This window comes from Fundulus heteroclitus, chromosome 3 (assembly GCF_011125445.2).
Source record: "Fundulus heteroclitus isolate FHET01 chromosome 3, MU-UCD_Fhet_4.1, whole genome shotgun sequence".
Classification (NCBI taxonomy): domain Eukaryota; kingdom Metazoa; phylum Chordata; class Actinopteri; order Cyprinodontiformes; family Fundulidae; genus Fundulus; species Fundulus heteroclitus.
The window spans coordinates 1,732,479-1,752,114 of record NC_046363.1 but is presented as its reverse complement, the minus strand read 5'-3'; the positions used below and the strand labels follow the sequence as shown (position 1 = coordinate 1,752,114).

The 19,636-nt window shown below is 41.5% G+C and overlaps 1 protein-coding gene across 1 annotated transcript; it reads left to right on the top strand.

The window, feature by feature from the left end:
• The first annotated feature begins 17,292 nt into the window (after positions 1-17,292).
• LOC118557718 (zinc finger BED domain-containing protein 4-like) lies at positions 17,293-18,091 on the top strand. The gene is made up of 2 exons (XM_036127950.1): positions 17,293-17,668; positions 17,808-18,091. Exons 1-2 carry the CDS (start codon positions 17,468-17,470, stop codon positions 18,060-18,062), a joined length of 456 nt encoding a protein of 151 aa, XP_035983843.1. The 5' UTR covers positions 17,293-17,467; the 3' UTR covers positions 18,063-18,091.
• The last annotated feature ends 1,545 nt before the right edge of the window (positions 18,092-19,636 follow it).

Below are 19,636 nucleotides of genomic sequence, written 5' to 3'. Positions count from 1 at the left end.
GGCTCCTATGGCGGAGGGATATTTCAGCTGGATACACTCAGTGTCTAGTGAAGGCAGGTCTCTTAATAACCGCTGTTTCATCACTTATTTTAGAGCCCAATTAAGCGATTTCACTTTCAGAAACGTGCCCAAAAAAACCGCAACCCGTGACTTAGGAAATTTACAAGCGCCTTTAGAAAAAAACAAGTCCAAAGTCGCATGAAATAAACAGTCTGTGCAACAGTGAGCGCGGGTCTGTTTTGCCACAGTCTCTAGCGATCTTGAAACTACGGAAAGCGCCAAGGATAAAAGAAACACAGTCCGGAGAGCACGGCGGAGAAAAAACATTAGGGAACGGTGTGTGTTTTGACGTGCAATTAACGGCGACAAAAAAAATAAATAATTCGGCGTTGTGGTCTAACGCGTTAATAACGCGTTAAAACTGACAGCCCTAATTTATATACATTTTTAAAAATCCATAATATTACTTATTCAGACCGGGGGGGGGGGGGGGTATCCCCCCCAGGGATAACACATGAATGACCAGAGGGGGGGACGTCACAAACAGAGGAGGGGGGGGGGGGTAAATCCCCTCCATCCCCCCCAGCAAATCGCACCCAGTATATAAGTAATCATCACATTAATAGGTGGTGGTATGCACCTAAAAGTCAAGGTTGCAATCTGCCATTAAACAAAAAGAAGAAGAAGAAGAAGAAGAAGTCATCAGTACCAGATCATCTTTCCACGCATTCGGTTGAGTCTCTGTCCAGCATAATCCTGTTGCTGTTGATTTTGACCCCGATTGTCCCCGAGGATCTGAGCCAGCCGGACCTGTTAAGCACCTGTTTCTGTTCCTGTCTTTTTCGGACTGCTTGTGAGTTGCCTGACCTGGTTTGCCTTTTGTCTCAGAGTTTGCTTTACCCGTCTGCTTTTGTAACGTGCAACCTTTTTGGTTCGATGGCCATTTTTTGGGTTTTGTTTTCTTCTGTTAATAAACAGCCTTTTTCTGAAACCTCTGCTTGTCTGGCTGAATCCTGGGTTCCCCGAAATGTATCATTACATTTCCCTCATCTTTTCTTGGGAATATGTCCATAATATTTTACAATATTTGCTTGCAAAAATTTAAAAAAATCTCTCAGACAGTGTGGACATCTCGATAGTTGTCTCTCTGTACCTAGCCCTCTTCTCACATCTCTCTCTTTGCCAGTGAGCCCTCGTGACAAGTGGTTCACACTGTGGAGACAAGCCATGGTCCGAATGGGGTTCAAATACCCACAAATGTGCACAGCTGGGAATGGAGCTAAGTGTGCCTTCTGCATAATCAGATGCTAAATAAAGGAATCCGTCTATACCATAACCAGTTTTGTGATTTTCTCAGATGGTTTCAGATTAAGTTGAGTGAGCTGCAGCCCCCAGAGAAAGACAAAGCCACGCCAGGAAGGCCACAAGAGCATTACAGACTGAGTTTCACGAGGAGTCTCCCCCACCTTGAGCTTGGTTGCTGCCCCGGGCTGAAGAATCAACCAAAGAAGGACCTTCAACTGCTTACAACTGGATGCCCAAAGTCAATCTAACAGACACAAAGGCTGCGGTTTGGCAGGGGAAGTATAAAAAGGTGTACTTTCAGTGGTCTTTACTGTTTTGTTTTAATCTTAGGTGAAAATACCTGGAGCTAACAGGCTAGCTCCCGCTAGTGTACTCGAAACAAAACTTTACTGATGTGTTTGAGTGTGTTTTTACAGTTTAAAAAAAAAAAAATTATTTCAGTAAGAAATATACACCAATTTATACACCAATGGGATATTAATGTTTGTGTTGTCCTGTCCTCTCATTATGACCAAATAGAGCTTAAAAGTCTTTTTAAATTGGTGTCTAAGGTACGCTAGCATAGCGCTATTAGCCTCCTGGGTAAAATTAGTGCTACCACACCAAGTAAACGTAACCATGGTATGTTTTAAAACATAATGTCTCATTTTGCTCCACCACCGTTCGATAGTGCTACCATCGTTATTAGAGCATTAAAATGGAGCATTAATGTCCATTTAATAGTGTTTTATGTAACCTTAAGGTGAACTCAAGTTAGTATAAACAATGGTCACAGGAAGTGCCCTAACACATCATTTCCGGCCGATTACCCATTTACAGCACACTCTAGCCTCCTGAGTTACCAATTCGAGTGTTAATTATTTCCTGGAGAAATATAAATAGAAATTATGTTTCCTAGAGCTTATTGATCCTTACTGAGCAAATCGTTCTTTAAAATGTTATTTCCTTAAATAATGTTTTAAATAACTCAGATTTGTATTGTGAATGGGTTGAACATAATTCATTTCAATTCAATTCAATTTTATTTATATAGCGCCAATTCATGAAACATGTCATCTTGAGGCTGTCATGACGCAGCCTGAAGGCTGCAATCACCATGGACTCATTCCACCTGCTCTCACCACTATATAGACTCAATTTGTCCAGTCACCGGTTCGTCTGCAGTCTCTTGAACACCATGCCTGTCCTGTTCCTGCTCGCCTCCTGGTCCTGTTCCCGTCTGCTCCGGTCTGTTCCCGTCTGCCAGTTCCTGTACCCCTGCAACCTCCGTCTGGTAAAATGACTCTGGCTTTCATCCTCAAGTAGCCTAAACCTATAGCAGCATAACTATAGAGGTAGCTCAGGAAAACATGAGCCACTCTAACTATAAGCTTTGTCAAAAAGGAAAGTTTTAAGATTAGTCTGAAAAGTAGACAGGGTGTCTGCCTCACGGACCAAAACTGGGAGTTGGGTCCACAGGAGAGGAGCCTGATAGCTAAAGGATCTGCCTCCCATTCTACTTTTAGAGATCAGAATCAGAATCAAGTTTAATCGCCAAGTAGGTTTGCACATACAAGGAATTTGACTTGGTGATGATGGTGCAGACAGAAATAAGAATACAATAAAATAAAGTAAAATTGAATAAAATCAATATATATATACAGAAGTAGTATACATTCAGTAGACTAAGCAGAAGCTTGTAAGTCCTGAACAGGGAAGAGAGACAGTGTCCAGAGTCACAGGCGGCTCTTGGCCTTGTTCATAAGACCGGTAGCAGATAGGAAAAAGCTGTTCTTGTGGCGTGAGGTTCTGGTCCTGATGGACCGCAGCCTCCTGCCAAAGGAAAGTGTCTGAAATAGTCCATGACAGGGGTGTGAGGGATCAGCTACAATCTTCCCTGCACGCCTCAGAGTCCTGGAGGCGTACAGGTCCTGGAGAGACGGAAGATTGCAGCCAATCACGTTCTCTGCAGACCTTATGACACGCTGCAGTCTGCCCTTGTCCATAGCGGTGGCACCAGCGTACCAGATGGTGATGGAGGAGGTGAGGATGGACTCAATGATGGAGGAGTAGAACTGCACCATCATTGTCCTTGGCAGGTTGAATTTCTTCAGCTGCCGCAGGAAAACTCTAGGAACCACCAGCAGACCTGCAGTCTGAGAGCGAAGTGCTCTGTTAGGAACATACAGGGTAATCAGAGCTCTGATATATGATGGAGCTTGATTATTAAGGGCTTTATACGTTTGAAGAAGAATTTTAAATTCTATTCTTGATTTAACTGTAATATTCTGAGTTCTGTTCTGGTTCATGTTTGTTATTTGATTAGTTGTTTCAGTTTCTGGTTATGGGTTCTTTCGGTTTGGTTTTGATAGTAGCTTATGTACTGTTTAGGTTACCTGTTTTACCTTGTCACATTATCAGCCTAAGTTTTGTTATCAGCTCAGTTTTGCTCACCTTCATCTTCTGTCAGCTCACTTGCTCTGATCGTTTCCACCTGCCTGTATTGTAATTAGCTTCACTTGGTTTCACCTGCTCTCTCCACTATATAGTCCTCCCTCAGTGTTCACTTCCCTGCCAGATCATTATTGAGCTTTTGGTGAGTTTCTGTCCAGCATCTTGTTAGTAAGTCTGTAGACTTAACCCAACTGCCCTTTTTGTGTTTTCTGAGCCAGCCTGTGTTCTTGTTGGATTTTTCCTGTCCCGGTTTTTTGAATGCTTTCCTTTGTTGACAAACCTTAGTTGTGTTTAGAGCTTTTGGATCCACCTAAGGTTTGTCCAAGTCTGCCATCACCCCTGTTTGTGATTCCTGCCTGTTTTTTGGATTGCCTTCTCGTGTACCGACTTTTGGATTCCCTGTATGACCTTTGAGACTGCCTGTTCCTGTTCTAATAAGTTCTGCTTATTAAAATCATTTTTTTTTCACTCATCTGCTTGTCCGGCCTGAATACTGGGTCCTCTGTCTTTCATTCATGACAGAATGATCTGGCCAAACATGGACCCATCAGCCGACAAACAGTGGCGGGCAGATGTTGAGAGATCTTTTTCTCTATTGGAGTCAGGTGTGTGGGAGATTCTTTTCCTTCTAGGTATCCAGGCACCCCCTGAAGCCTGTAGGCCGGGGCCTCCTGAAGCCTGTAGGCCGGGGCCTCCTGAAGCCTGTAGCCCTGCGCCGCCTGAAGCCTGTAGCTCTGTGCTGCCAGTAGCTTGTAGCCCGAGGCCTCCTAGGACTTTGCCTTTCAGAAGCCGGACCCTGAGGGTCCTCGTCAGCAGTCCCCCTCCAAGGATCTTATTCCGTCAGCGGTTTCTGAGGGTCCTATTCCGCCGTCGGTCTCCGAGGCTCCTGCTCCGTCGGTTGTTTCAGGGGGCTCTGTTCCGTCGCCTGCCTCAGAGGGTTCGGCTCTGTCGATGGTCGCCGGGGGCCTGGCGTCGCCATCTACCTCTTAAAGCTCCGGTCTGCTGCCTTCCTCCTGGACGCCCGCCGGAGCACCTGCCTCTACGGGGCCGTCATCCTGGACGCCCGTCAGACCACCTGTCTTTCCGGGGCCGTCCTCCAGGACACCCGCCGGATTATCTGAATCGTAGCAGCCGTCCTGCGGAGAACCTGACACGCCGGGGCCGTCCTCCAGGACGTCCTGCGGAGAACCTGACACGCCGGGGCCGTCCTCCAGGACGTCCTGCGGAGAACCTGACACGCCGGGGCCGTCCTCCAGGACGTCCTGCGGAGAACCTGACACGCCGGGGCCGTCCTCCAGGACGTCCTGCGGAGAACCTGACACGCCGGGGCCGTCCTCCAGGACGTCCTGCGGAGAACCTGACACGCCGGGGCCGTCCTCCAGGACGTCCTGCGGAGAACCTGACACGCGGGGCCGTCCTCCGGGACGCCCACCAGACTTTTGTTTCTAGAGACTGTTTTAGAGACTGATTTTAAAGTATTTCAGTTAGTTGTTAGTTCACCCTGTCTGGGTTGTTTTGTTTTAGGTTTTGGTAGAACTGTTTTCTTTCGCTCGCCCTGTCAGGGTTGTCTTGTTTTTGTAATATATGTCTGGTTTCACCTGCTCTCTCCACTATATAGTCCTCCCTCAGTGTTCAGTTCCCTGCCAGATCATTATTGAGCTTTTGGTGAGTTTCTGTCCAGCATCTTGTTAGTAAGCCTGCAGACTTAACCCAACTGCCCTTTTTGTGCTTTCTGAGCCAGCCTGTGTTCTTGTTGGATTTTTCCTGTCCCGGATTTTTGAATGCTTTCCTTTATTGACAAACCTTAGTTGTGTTTAGAGCCTTTGGATCCACCTAAGGTTTGTCCAAGTCTGCCATCACTCCTGTTTGTGATTCCTGCCTGTTTTTTGGATTGCCAAACCAGAAGCTAAATAGCATTTTGGCTAGTGGATTTTCGACACTAACTTTAAATTCACTTCAATTCAATTTTATTTATATAGCGCCAAATCATGAAACATGTCATCTCAAGGCACTTTACAAAGTCAAGTTCAATCATATTATACAGATTGGGTCAGATTATACAGATTGGTCAAAAATGTCCTATATAAGGAAACCAGTTGATTGCATCAAAGTCCCGACAAGCAGCATTCACTCCTGGGGAACCGTAGAGCCACAGGAAGAGTCATCTGCATTGTACATGGCTTTGCTGCAATCCCTCATACTGAGCAAGCATGAAGCGACAGTGGGAAGAAAAACCACCCATTAACGGGAAAAAAAAACCTCCGGCAGAACCGGGCTCAGTATGAACGGTCATCTGCCTCGACCGACTGGGGTTACAGAAGACAGAACAGAGACACAACAAGAGAAACAAAAAAGCACAGAAGCACACATTGATCTAGTAATCTGTTCTACATTAGATGGTAGTAGCGGGTGAGCCGTCTTCTCTGGATGATGTCACAGTTAACAGAACGCCAGACCAGGTGTACCTAAGCTTCGGCTTTATTTTAGCGATAATGATTGGGCCGGATAATGCAGACATCAATATCCCAATATCAGTGTATAAAACCCTTGTGGAGATAATGTTTGTTATAACCATAAAAACGCACTAGAATTACATCGGCAATGGCATGTGTTAAGAAAATATCTTAGTCATGCAGAAGGTGTGTCTCCCCTCTGTTGCTGGGTAGAATAACAGGGCGTTTTATTGTCCCTGGGGGGAGGGGTGGTCAGAAGGAGAGGGGGTCAACTACCCTCCCCCTGAGCTTTGCAGGAGGAGCTCTAAAGTTGATAAAAAAGTGTTTCCAAAACTTACTTCAGACAGACTTCTACATCGTGCTGTGAAATCATCTTGATATTGGTAATGTAAACTATGTCTCCATATTTAATTTCTATGAATTAAATATGCATATTACGCTGTTCTACCTCTTGATCAATGTTTTCTCACTTGCGGCCAAATCTGGAACCGGGGTAAGATGGGCTTTCAATAGATATGTACATACCTCTCAACTTTTGACGACTGTTGAGAGTGAGATTGTTGTCGGGGGGGGGGGGGGGGGGGGGGGGTGCTGTTGGTCGATAGAAGACGGTCCAACGGGGGGGGGGGGGGGGGGGGGGGGGGGGGGGGGTTGCTGTTGTTCGATTCAACACTGTCCAAGGGGGGGGGTTGCTGTTGTTCGATTCAAGACGGTCACTATTTTAGACGGACTTTGCTTTCATGTTACAGTTTGTAATAACACATGACGACTTACCATTTAATTCGCACACAACACGGACCGTACAAGTGTTTCACTTAGGATGAGGGAAACTTGTTTGCGCGGCGGCGGTCCTTGCAGCTGTGTTACCTCTACTACTGGACGTGCGGAAACCATTGTACCGCAAATTGGTTCCGCCATGACGCAAAGCGTCCGTACGCGTGCGTTTCAAGAGTGAGATTTTCATTGTAAGATTGAGATTTTCAAAGTAATGCGTGTGAGCGTGTGCAATTGATGAAATGCGTGTGTCACACGGTCAATGCGTGAGAGTTGAGAGCTATGGTTATGTAGGAGCAGGCCGGTGTACCCAATCTTTAACACATGGTATCAACGTGTTAGCGGAAGCTATGTCGGTTAGCTCCCTGTGTTTAAAAATGCAATGTACACATTGCACAAGCTTTCCAAACAAACCATGTGACTCTCCCTGCTCATCCTCTGCGAAACCTGTTGGTGCCTCGGAGTGAGTTCGGTTCACATTGGCCATCTAAGGAAGAGCAGTGGAAAGCAGGGAATACGTTGGTCCTTTCAGTAGGGGGCTAGCTGCTTAGCAGCAGCAGACATGCGACCAGCCAGCTCACTATTATTATTGTTGTTGTTTTAAACTGTTGAGTCTTTAGCCAAGTCATTTTATTAGATGTCATTTTGTTTTACCTCCTTATAAAGTGCTCTTTAAATAATGATGACAATGATGATGATTATGATCACAAGAAACTTTTGCATCATCACCCAGAAGCTGGAAAGAAAAGAGACAAAAAGATTTTTTTAACCTCACTTAGTAACTCAAGGAATTATTTTAAACTAAATATTTTAGGCAAAAATATTAAACTGTTTATTGATTGTTTTTTTTTCTTCAATCCCACCATTATGTTTAGTAATTTCTGCCAAAAGCTGCAGCATTTTCATTTAATCCATCTGAATGTAGTATTTGCAAGCCCTACTCTGATTGGATGGAAAGAACCCTGTCTGTGATTGGCTGGTGAGGTGGACAGTTTTTGAAGTCTCCAGTGCACAGAGTCGAGCGACCGGAGAAACCACAGACATTATATATTGTGTCTATGGGAAAAATAGCCGAGCGAGCGCACAGCTGGTATTGACCGTGGAAGTAGCAGGTCACGGCAAATAAAAAACCGAGCGCGAGCGAGCATAGTGGATTGAGAAGAGTTTATCAGAGTTGAGCGCGCGCGTGATGTTTAAATGCTGAATACCTGTCTCACTGCGCGCTCAAACAAAAGACACAAATATCGCTCCAGAAGTGGGTATACGCAATGCTGACTGGAAAATAAACGGGTATACGCCACATACCCGCGTACACCCTGGACTACACTGTCCGACTTCATGTGAGACCGTGAAGCATTGACACCCTTTGTACAGCTTATTTTTTTTTTTTTTTTTTAAAACACGGCAAAATCCTTCCTCATCCTTACCGTTGACAGACTGCAGCCATGTCCCGAATTCCTCGTTTTCCATCCACTTTTGTTGAAATTTGCATTTTCCCAAATCTTTCTCCGCCTCGAGCTTCTTTTCCGAACATAACGGCTTTACCGGAAGCAGTTCCGCGCAAACACGCGGAATCAGTTATATCTGATAATATATCTGACGAAACTGTTTTTATGGCCGTATTTTTTTAGAAAAAAAATAATGCCACCAATGATCACATTTAATGACTTTTAATGCTAATTAAGGCCTTAATTTTAAAAAAATTCATTTAATGACTTTTAATGCCCCGCGGAAACCCTGTGTACATGCTGTTCATATTATTGCCTTTTTCCTCTAAAAATTTATTTTTCTGTTATAGATTGTATTTGCTGTGCTGCTTGCTATTACCTGTCAGCCTGTTTTTTTTTTAATACAATGCGAGCGTTGGAATCCAAAGTCAGATTTCTTGTCTGTACCCACAAACATGGCACATAAAGTTAATTATGATGTTTGTGATGATCAAGACCTCTCTTTAAACAATGCTTAGTTTCACAATTTGATCCGATTTATTTTTCCACATTTAGCTAAGATTCAGTTTATAAATTCTAATTATTTGTGTTTTATTGTTCTTCCATTGAGACAATAGATTGCTGTCAGGTAGAGATAGTATGGTTTGAGAACAAAATGTATAGTCAAGAAAACACCCCCAAAAACAAACCTGGATGAGAACATGAAAGGAATAACTTTATCAAAAAAGCACCTAGCCCACGATTACTGTATTACTGTATAAAAGATTCCAATTAACCAACCAGTGCACCAATATCATGTTACAAGTTGTTCAAAATTCTGAGGGCCACAATGTATCAGTTACTGTTTTCCTGGCTACAGTTTACAGAGACAGAAGGCAGGCAGGTGGGGGAGGGGGTGGAGGAGGGTAGCATGAAGACGAAGCAGGGGAAGAAGGAGTAGGGTAGCATGTAGGTGGAGGGTTGCATTTAGGTGGAGAAAGAGGAAGAGAGACAGTGAGCTTGATTGAAGACGAGAGTAAGGACACCACGTCTTAATACATGAGTAATAAATAAAACAAAAATTAGTAGCCAGCACAATAACACAGAACCCTTTCTTGGTAATGTATTTTATAATCACCGTGTAAGCTATTAAGGAAGTTTATTAGGCAGTGAGTTTATCAAGTTTAGCAAAAAAAGTACATGTTTTTTTCATTTACAAAAAAGATGCAGCCTGTTCAGGATGCTATTATGGAATATGCCATTGCTGTAGTGAAGTTTGAATAGTCCCTGCCCAAGCTGCTATTAGGCTTACACTACCACAGACCTCTGAGGGGATATGTCTGAAATTTACTCTTCACACATAATATAAATGGTTTGTCCTAGTCCAATGCTCCATGATGCCATTTCCCAGTTGAAATATTAGTACCCCTGCTATAGACTTATCAAAAGTCCCCTGACTTTGACTTCTAAAATGATCCCTGTGTTTTGTCAGCATATGCCTTTTCTGTTCTCTTACTGCTCCCAATTGCCATAGCAACCCTCTCTGCACTACAAACACCTGAGCAAGGTCACACAAAATGTGTTTGGTGTAATGCACTAGTACAAAATTCTGCTGCTTTGGCACAGAGCAGCGTGATGGAAATGTGGTATGACAGGGCAGCCTCCTTGTCAAAACGACCTCATCAAAAGGCACAAGAAGATGGCAAAATGAAAAGAATTGAGGCAGACATTGTGATTATGAGACGAGGCTGGAGAATTGAAGCCATAGAGGAGGACCACCTACAAATGGTAGGGTAGCTTCTATTGTTGTCCTCGCATGCTACGAAAACTCCAGCAGTACACATGCTTTGCTGGCATACTGAGAGCTCCACTTTGACAGCTCAGTTATAAAAAGATGAGCTGTTATTTAAAGTCACCATTTACTTAGTAAAAAATACCAATAGGTCAAGAAAACATTTTGAGGGTAATTTGTGTTCAACAAAATGAAATAAAGTATATATTTTTGATATTTGGGATGAAATTTCGCAAAGTAGAATGAAATAAACTTGGAGGTTTACTACTTTGAAAAGAAATTTTAAAGCTGACTTGTATCATAAATATGATACAAGTCAGTTTTATTTAGGAGTATAACTCTTTGATGGAACCCTAAGATCTAAACAAAGAATTTGGATGATGGGGAGAACCTGTTTAAGAGACAAGTTTTTCTTAGTCCTTTTATCCAGGGTGCTAAGAATTAAAAAACGCACCCTTTTCCACTGACGGTTTCAGCCCTGCACAACTCTACTCTGCCTGGGCTTGTTGTACACTACGCAGAACCTGCGTTTTCATTGACCCAGTGTCAGCTGGAGGTGTCCTACACTAAGGAGACTACACTGTTAAAAGTTGCCACATCCTGTCGAAGGATATAGCTTGATGGACCACAGTTCTTTTCCCCTTAAGCGAACTCCACTTGGTGCACAGAGGTTTTGAAGGAAGTACCCTCAAAACAGAAAACTATACTTTAACATATTTAATTTAAGAAGTCAGAAGGATGTTCACACCTTCAGTACTGGACTCTCATACATAAAACAATACAGGAAGCGTTATATTGAACAAAGTTTGTACACTGCTACACTATGACATCAATGTTCCTTGCATGACATTGGAGAATATCACCCTATATTCTTGACAGGACCAAGCTGAAGTAATTGTGAGTCAGTTTAAGAAGGACCTTGCATCAAATTGAAAGGACTTCAAATTGAAAGCAGATGATACTTGTTTTGCCTGAAGTGTACTGCAGTTCTAACCCCTTTAATGCATAGTTTAATAATTTCTGTTGGTTCCAACAGATAGTTTATCTACTTAATCCAGGATACAGTTTATCTACTCAACCCCCCTCCCCCACACTGTCTGAATGGCTTTGTACTTTAAACTCATTCTGTGAACCTTAATCCATTGTTTCTCTTTAAAAAATGTCTCTCAATGTTCATTTCAGCGCTTCATACAACTTTAGAAAAATTTACATCTGTTTCATACACTTAACATTTGTTTCATTGATAACACACACACACACACACACACACACACACACACACACACACACACACACACACACACACACACACACACACACACAATTTCACTATTAACGTTGTCTGATTCGGTCCTTTATTAAGTATCCATTTCACAGCACTCATGCATCTAGGCTCAACAAATATATAAACAGCAACACTTTTCGTTTTGCTCCCATTTCTTATGAGATGAACTCAAAGATCTAAAACTTTTTCCACATACACAATATCACCATTTCCCTCAAATATTGTTCACAAACCAGTCTAAATCTGTGATAGTGAGCACTTCTCCTTTGCTGAGATAATCCATCCCACCTCACAGGTGTGTCATATCAAGATGCTGATTAGACATTATAGTTAGTGCACAGGTGTGCCTTAGACTGCCCACAATAAAAGGCCACTCTGAAAGGTGCAGTTTTATTACACAGCAAAATGCCACAGATGTCGCATGATTTGAGGGAGCGTGTAATTGGCTTGCTGACTGCAGGAATGTCAACCAGAGCTGTTGCTCATGTATTGAATGTTAATTTCTCTACCATAAGCCGTCTCTAAAGGCGTTTCAGAGAATTTGGCAGTACATCCATCCAGCCTCACAACCGCAGACCACGTGTAACCACACCAGCCCAGGACCTCCACATCCAGCATGTTCACCTCCAAGATAATCTGAGACCAGCCACTCGGACAGCTGCTGAAACAATCGGTTTACATAACCAAAGAATTTCTGCACAAACTGTCAGAAACCGTCTCAGGGAAGCTCAGCTACATGCTTGTCGTCCTCATCGGGGTCTCCACCTGACTCCAGTTCATTGTCGTAACCAACCATAACCATACCATACCATTACCCCACCACCACCATGGGCCACTCGATCCACAACATTGACATCAGAAAACCGCTCACCCACACAATACCACACACGCTGTCTGCCATCTGTCCTGAACAGTGTAAACTGGGATTCATTTGTGAAGAGAACACCATCGCCAACGTGCCAGATGCCAGCAAATGTGAGCATTTGCCCACTCAAGTCGGTTACGGTTTCAAACCACAACAGCTAGTCCTGGGTGTCTCCACACCCTGTGTGTCTGAAATGTCTCTCCACATCAAGTTATCGGAGGCCCTAATTGTCATCTCATTGGCCCGAGATGCATTCTGCTGGATCACCATATTTAAATGTTCTTCCCTCTAGAGCAGGGGTGTCAAACATACGGCCCGCGGGCATGATCCGGCCCGCCGAACAATTTAGTCCGGCCCTGTGGCTAAATGCATTATCATTATAAAAAATAAAAAATATATATATATATATATTTTTTTTCCAGTGTCCTGTCTGGCAGTGTGGCAATAAGATACCACAAAGAGCTCATCAGATTTGACTTTCACAAGTGGACAAGATAAAAGGAAAAGAATGATAAAACAATTATTGAAAAAAACACGTACTTTGTTTAATTGAAAATATGCAGTTCCTATATTGTCCACGAGGGGCGCTGTGTTTTAATTAGCAGATTAAGCTTCAGGTGTGGAAAAATTCAAATCATTTCTTAATTTTTATCTGTTTGATGTATTTTGTCATGCAGGACAGTGTTTTTAAGTATGGAGGACCAAGTCTTCCATATCTAAAAATAAATACAGAAATAAATAAATGATCAATAAATAAAAAAGCATACAATTAATTTCCACCAAATTAATAAATGTAGGTAGAAATTAAATTATACAGTGAGACATAAATGTATATATCTCTTTTAATTAGCTTATTTATTTATTCGCCTTTGTAATAATTACCTTATTTATTTATTGTGTGTTATAATCTTCAACTTTATTTATTAATTACTTATATTTTTTAAGTATTTATTTATGTGCATGTTATAATATTTTTGTCTGTTTTATTCTTCCTTTGTATTTTTTTACCCTATATATTTCTGTGATGCTATTTATTTCTGCCTGTCCTTTTTACATTTCTGCCTGTCCTTTTTACATTTCTGCCTGTCCTTTTTACATTTCTGTATGCATTTCTGCCTCATTATGCAAATGAGGAGGGGCTGTGTCTTAAGGGCTCAACTTCTTCCCATTGGTTGGTTAGCATTTTACTGCGTCGGTCAAATCTACATGGCTTTCCCCCGCACTAAAGCTTAAGTAATGTCAAACTCAGCAGTCAGACGTTCAGTGTCCAACCTCTTACGGGAAGCTGCTAATAGAATGGAAGAATTAGAACGCTGTACATTTGGGATTTGAATGTTTTTTTTATGGTTTCAGATTCGGTTTTTCCAGATCAATAACTAATCGGCGGATGATTTATTCTACAAAACAGACACCTCTCTGCAACCACAGCAAGGCAGACAGTGAGCTACAACCATAGTTTCCTCAAAACGAGTCTCCCATCGCGCTGGGTGAATTACATTGGACCCTATGCAGAGCTCGCTTGATAAGAAAATACTGTAGTTGATTATAAAAGTCCCGTTGATTCCACGGAGTCAACAGGATCTAGCTCATGGTTGATCCGGTTGAGGGGCTCCGATTTCGGCCAGCGTCTCTCAGCTGCTCCCTCCTCCCACACGCGGTGCCGGTGGTGCATTTAGGGACCGTCAAAAAACTTTGGAATCAAGCACTCTTGAGAAACAAAAATCAATAAATTCCGTATTTTGTGACCACCTATGACAAAACTAATATAAAATCATGCCACTAAATAACATCTGTAAGGCACACTTGTTTTTATTCCATTTTAAGCTATTTTCAATTTTTAAGATTTATTCAAAGACAATAGTTGGCTGAAGTAGTAGAATTATGTTCTACTACTTTAACACAATGAATACTATGTATTCATTGTGTTGTGTTGTATTTACACATCTTATATTGTTTTGTTGTTCGAATAAACTGAACTGAACTAGTAGAACAATTTTACAAAGAATTTGAGTGAGTGGGTCACATAACCTGGAAGCTATTGAAGAAAAATCCCAATTTTTGTCTTGAAAATTGAAAATAGCTTAAAAATTAATAAAAACAAGTGCCTTACAGATTTTATCTATTGGCATCAATTTATATTAGTTTATCTCAGCTGGTCACAAGATAATACATTTATTGATTTTTATTTCTCAAGAGAGCTTGGTTCAAAAGTTTTTTGACAGTCTCTAACTGCACCACCGCGTGTGGGAGGAGGGAGCAGCTGAGAGACGCTGGCCGAAATCGGAGTCCCTCAATCGGATTAACCATGAGCTAGATCCCGTTGACTCCGTGGAGCTTGAATGTCCAACATTCAACTTCAAACCAACTTCACTGCGGTGCTGGATCATGCTTAAAGACGCAGCATGAACCCTTAAGTGTTGTAGTTGAGGGGAAGATCGGCTTGATGAAACTCCGCCTCCTTCACAAATTAGACAAACATGGATAGAATAATGATAATATGTAGTGCTTTTTATTGCCTGGATGTGAATCTGATAATTCATATTGTGCCTTTTATAATCAACTACAGTATTTTCTTATCAAGCGAGCTCTGCATAGGTTCCAATGTAATTCACCCAGCGCGATGGGAGACTCGTTTTGAGGAAACTATGGTTGTAGCTCAGTGTCTGCCTTGCTGTGGTTGCAGAGAGGTGTCTGTTTTGTAGAATAAACCATCCGCCGATGAGTTACTGATCTGGAAAAGCCGAATCTGAAACCACAGAAAAACATTCAGATCCCAAATGTACAGCGTTCTAATTCTTCCAGTCTATTAGCAGCTTTCCTTAAGAGGTCGGACACTGAACGTCTGCCTGATGAGATTGACATTACTTAAGCTTTAGTGCGGGGAAAAGCCATGTAGATTTGACCAACGCAGTAAAATGCTAACCAACCAATGGGAAGAAGTTGAGCCCTTAAGACACAGCCCCTCCTCATTTGCATAATGAGGCAGAAATGCATACAGAAATGTAAAAAGGACAGGCAGAAATGTAAAAAGGACAGGCAGAAATAAATAGCATCACAGAAATATATAGGGTAAAAAAATACAAAGGAAGAATAAAACAGACAAAAATATTATAACATGCACATAAATAAATACTTAAAAAATATAAGTAATTAATAAATAAAGTTGAAGATTATAACACACAATAAATAAATAAGGTAATTATTACAAAGGCGAATAAATAAATAAGCTAATTAAAAGAGATATATACATTTATGTCTCACTGTATAATTTAATTTCTACCTACATTTATTAATTTGGTGGAAATTAATTGTATGCTTTTTTATTTATTGATCATTTATTTATTTCTGTATTTATTTTTAGATATGGAAGACTTGGTCCTCCATATTATGGAGGACCTCCATATTTAAGTTCCAAAAAATGTGAATAAATGTTTTTCAACATTGTATAATCACTGTGATCAGTTCTTATGCATAATGCACAAGTAAATGTTTAACTGAGTAAAAGTATTGTTGAAATTGCACATACTTTTCTTAAAAACGCTGAGGTTATTCATAATATATTGTGTAAAAGTGAAATTAACTTAATATAAAAATTAGGGATGTCCGATAATATATGCCGGCCGATATTATCGGCCGATATTAGCATAATTGTATAATATCTGTCCATATCCTTATCGGGTTTCCCCCCGATAATTAAAAGCCGATAATATAATGCCTAGATTTTGCGAAATATGCTGAAGCGAGTCCTTTTGCCAACGCGCAATGCTCCCTGATGACGTCATCAGACCGCACCAGATAGCAAACTGTGGAGCAGCAGCGAAGCTAACGAATGTAAAATGTCTGCGGTGTGGAACTATTTTAAAGTTTCAAATGATGACTTCAAGTTTGCGATTTGCAATGAATGTGAGGTCCTTGTCATGCTTGGGGGAACCAAGACTTCGTCCTTCAACACTTCGAATTTAATCTCTCACTTAAGGAAACACCACCCGGAGAAACACACAGCATTTCTTCAGCAACGTAAACCCAAGCAACCTGGAAACGACTCGCGCCAAAAAACAACACAACTGTCTCTGAAAGACTCAATCGAGAAGAGACAGAAATACAACAAGGAACACCCGAGAGCGAAAATGATTTGTAGGAAAATAATTGAGTGCATTGCGTTAGACAATCAGCCGTTTTCCATGGTGCAGGATGCTGGATTCAAAAAACTTATGGAATTCCTCGAGCCACGTTTTGACATGCCAACTCGCAGGTATTTCTCAGAAGTTTGCCTCCCCGAGCTGTATGCCGATGTTCATAGACACGTCCAGAAGCTACTGTCTGATGCTGTTGCTATTAGTTTCACAACGGACATTTGGTCCTCAAGTGTTAACCAAGTTAGCATGCTGAGCTTGACAGCGCAATGGCTAGATCCTAATTTTGAGCTAAATAAGGCTGTGCTTTATTCCCAGGAGTGCCGTGGGTCTCATACAGCACAAGCTATTACATGCGCATTTGAAAAGATGTTTGAAAGCTGGAAAATCTCCAAGGAGAAGGTTCATGTTGTCGTTAGGGACAATGCACGTAACATGGCTAAAGCTACATCGGAGTTTGGTGTGCCTAGTTTGCCTTGCATGGCACACACTTTGCAGTTGGTAGTGAATGGAGGTGCCTTGTCTCAACGCAACATAGCAGACGCACTTGCTGTGGGGAGGCGACTGGTTGGACACTTCAAACACTCACCACTTGCATGCAGTCGTTTTGAGAACATACAAAAAGAACTAAGCATGCCGGTGAAAAGGCTGCAACAGGACGTGGCTACCAGGTGGAATTCCACATTTTACATGATGCAAAGCCTGATAGAGCAAAAAAGGGCCTTAAGTGCATATGCTGCTGATTATGAGCTCCCAGCAACATTGACTGCAACTCAGTGGGGAATTTTAGAAAAGATGACCTGTCTACTGGAACCCTTTGAACAGCTTACCAAAAACATCAGCTTTCCAAAGGCAACTGCTGCAGATGTCATTCCCGCTGTGATGTCCCTCAAACGGCTGCTTGCCAAGGTTGATGAAACAGACAAAGGAGTGCAAACAGCCAAGCGCACTCTACTAGAAGACGTTTGCAATCTCTTGGAAGAAAGTGGATGCCCGGACTATGCTGCAGTGTGTTGTGGATGAAATGGCTGGTGGGGGAACTGATCAACAGGAAGAGGCTGCTGGTGCAGATGACCCAAGCCAGGAGGATGTGAACCCACCATCAAAGAAGGCCCGAAATGAGAGTCTGCAGGACATGTACCAAGAAATCCTCGCAGAGAATGATGTACAGCAAGCTGCAACAGGTGTAACTGCTTCACAGGTGAGTTAAAAATTTATAAATAATGAAGTAAAAAGGGAAAAAAATTATCATTTATTCACTTCTAATAAATGTAAAGTGAATATTTGGGTGTGCTTTGAAGGTTAACAGAATTCTGTTTTTTGCTTTTATTTTTTGTCAGGTGCAGACATATTTGGCAGAGATCACCATCCTCAAGACAGCATGCCCCTTGATGTACTGGAATTCCAACCGAACCCGCTTCCCTGCTCTGGCCCGTGTTGCACGCAAGTACCTAACTGCGCCCTGCACAAGTGTAGACAGCGAGCGGCTGTTTAGTGCTGTTTCTCATGTCATTGATGAGAAGAGGAATCGTATACATTGTGACAATGCTGAGATGCTAATTTTCATCCAGAAAAATCTTCCTCTCCTACATTAGTACAACAGTATAATGTAAAGGCAAAGAGCCCAAAGAAGGACTGTCTCAATCCTCATTTGTTGCGCTTCACAGGAAGGACTGTTTGTTTACAAACGTTTTTTTTTCTAGAAAAAAGAACGTTTCAAATTAAGCTGTTTTTTATTTTTGGTGCCTTTTTAATGTGCCTGTTCTTTTTTTTTTTCTTTTTTTTTCTTTTTTTTATACAAGGCAGAATGAGCCCAAGTTACATTTTAGTACAATAGCCCAAGTAATGGGCTAAGGACTCTGACATTGCACTTTTGTTCTATTTGCTTTTTACCTCTTTTTCAAAAAGTGCTTATTACCTTTATGTAGAGGTTTTGATATAGTCAGCGATCCTACACTGCACTTCATTTTTGTTTACATTTAATTCTGTGCCATACAGCTGTACTGGAGAGGTACAATGTTTTCCTATTTGTGAAGAAAGGAAATGTATCTGTTGTTTGAATATTCATTGTCAGGTTAAGCTTAGGAACAGAATATTCCAAAATGTTTGACACAGTGTTTAAAATAAATGTCAAATTTTGCATTTTCCTAAAGTTGAAATGCTGTTCTTAACCTCTACAATGACAAATATTTGTTTTTCATAGGAAGGACTGTTTACATAAGTTTTTTTCAACAAAAAAGAACATTTCAAATTAAGCTGTTTTTACTTTTGGAGCCTTTTTAATATGCATGTTCTTTTTTTCATACAAGGCAGAATGAGCCCAAGTTACACTTTAAAATAGCCCAAGTAGTGGGCTAAGGACTCTGACTTTGCACTTTTATGTTCCATTTGCTTTTTACTTCTTTTTTTGAAGTGTTTTGTACCTTTATGTAGAGGTTTTGATACAGTCAGCGATCCTACAGTGCATTTCATTTGTGTTTTACATTCAATTCTGTGCAATACAGCTGTACTGGAGAGGTACTTTTTTCCCTATTTGTGAAGAGATTTATCTCTTGTTTGAATATTCATTGTCAGGTTAAGCTCAGAAAGAGCATATTCCAAAATGTTGTTTGAGACAGATTGTTGAAAATAAATGAAAAATTTCGCATTTTCCTGAAGTTGAAATGCTGTTATTATCCTCTACAATGGTAATTATTTGTGGAATATACAGTGTGTAGTAGGGCATCACAGTAAATGTGGGTTATGCTTAAATTTTGTGACTGGTATGATGTGAAATTAGTTTATATCGGTATCGGCTTATATCGGAATCGAAAATTTAGTGATTGGAATATCGGCATATCGAATATCGGCAAAAAAGGCAATATCGAGCATCTCTAATAAAAATCAACAAGTCCACATTTATTAGTTCTATTTAATCTTGCAATGAGTTAACTCATGTGGCGCTCTTGAGATCAGATTAAACTGTATGCGGCCCCTCAACCAAAATGAGTTTGACACCCCTGCTCTAGAGTCTTGGAGCGTGCTCTAGCTGGGTTCCCTGAATGCCCACCTGTCCAGGTTATGTGTGTGAAACCGTACAGTTCAAGTCCAACACCTGTAAAGCAAAACAGCAAAACACAGCAAAACAAAGCATAGGCCTGTTTAAGATGTTCTTTCCACAGTATGTGTG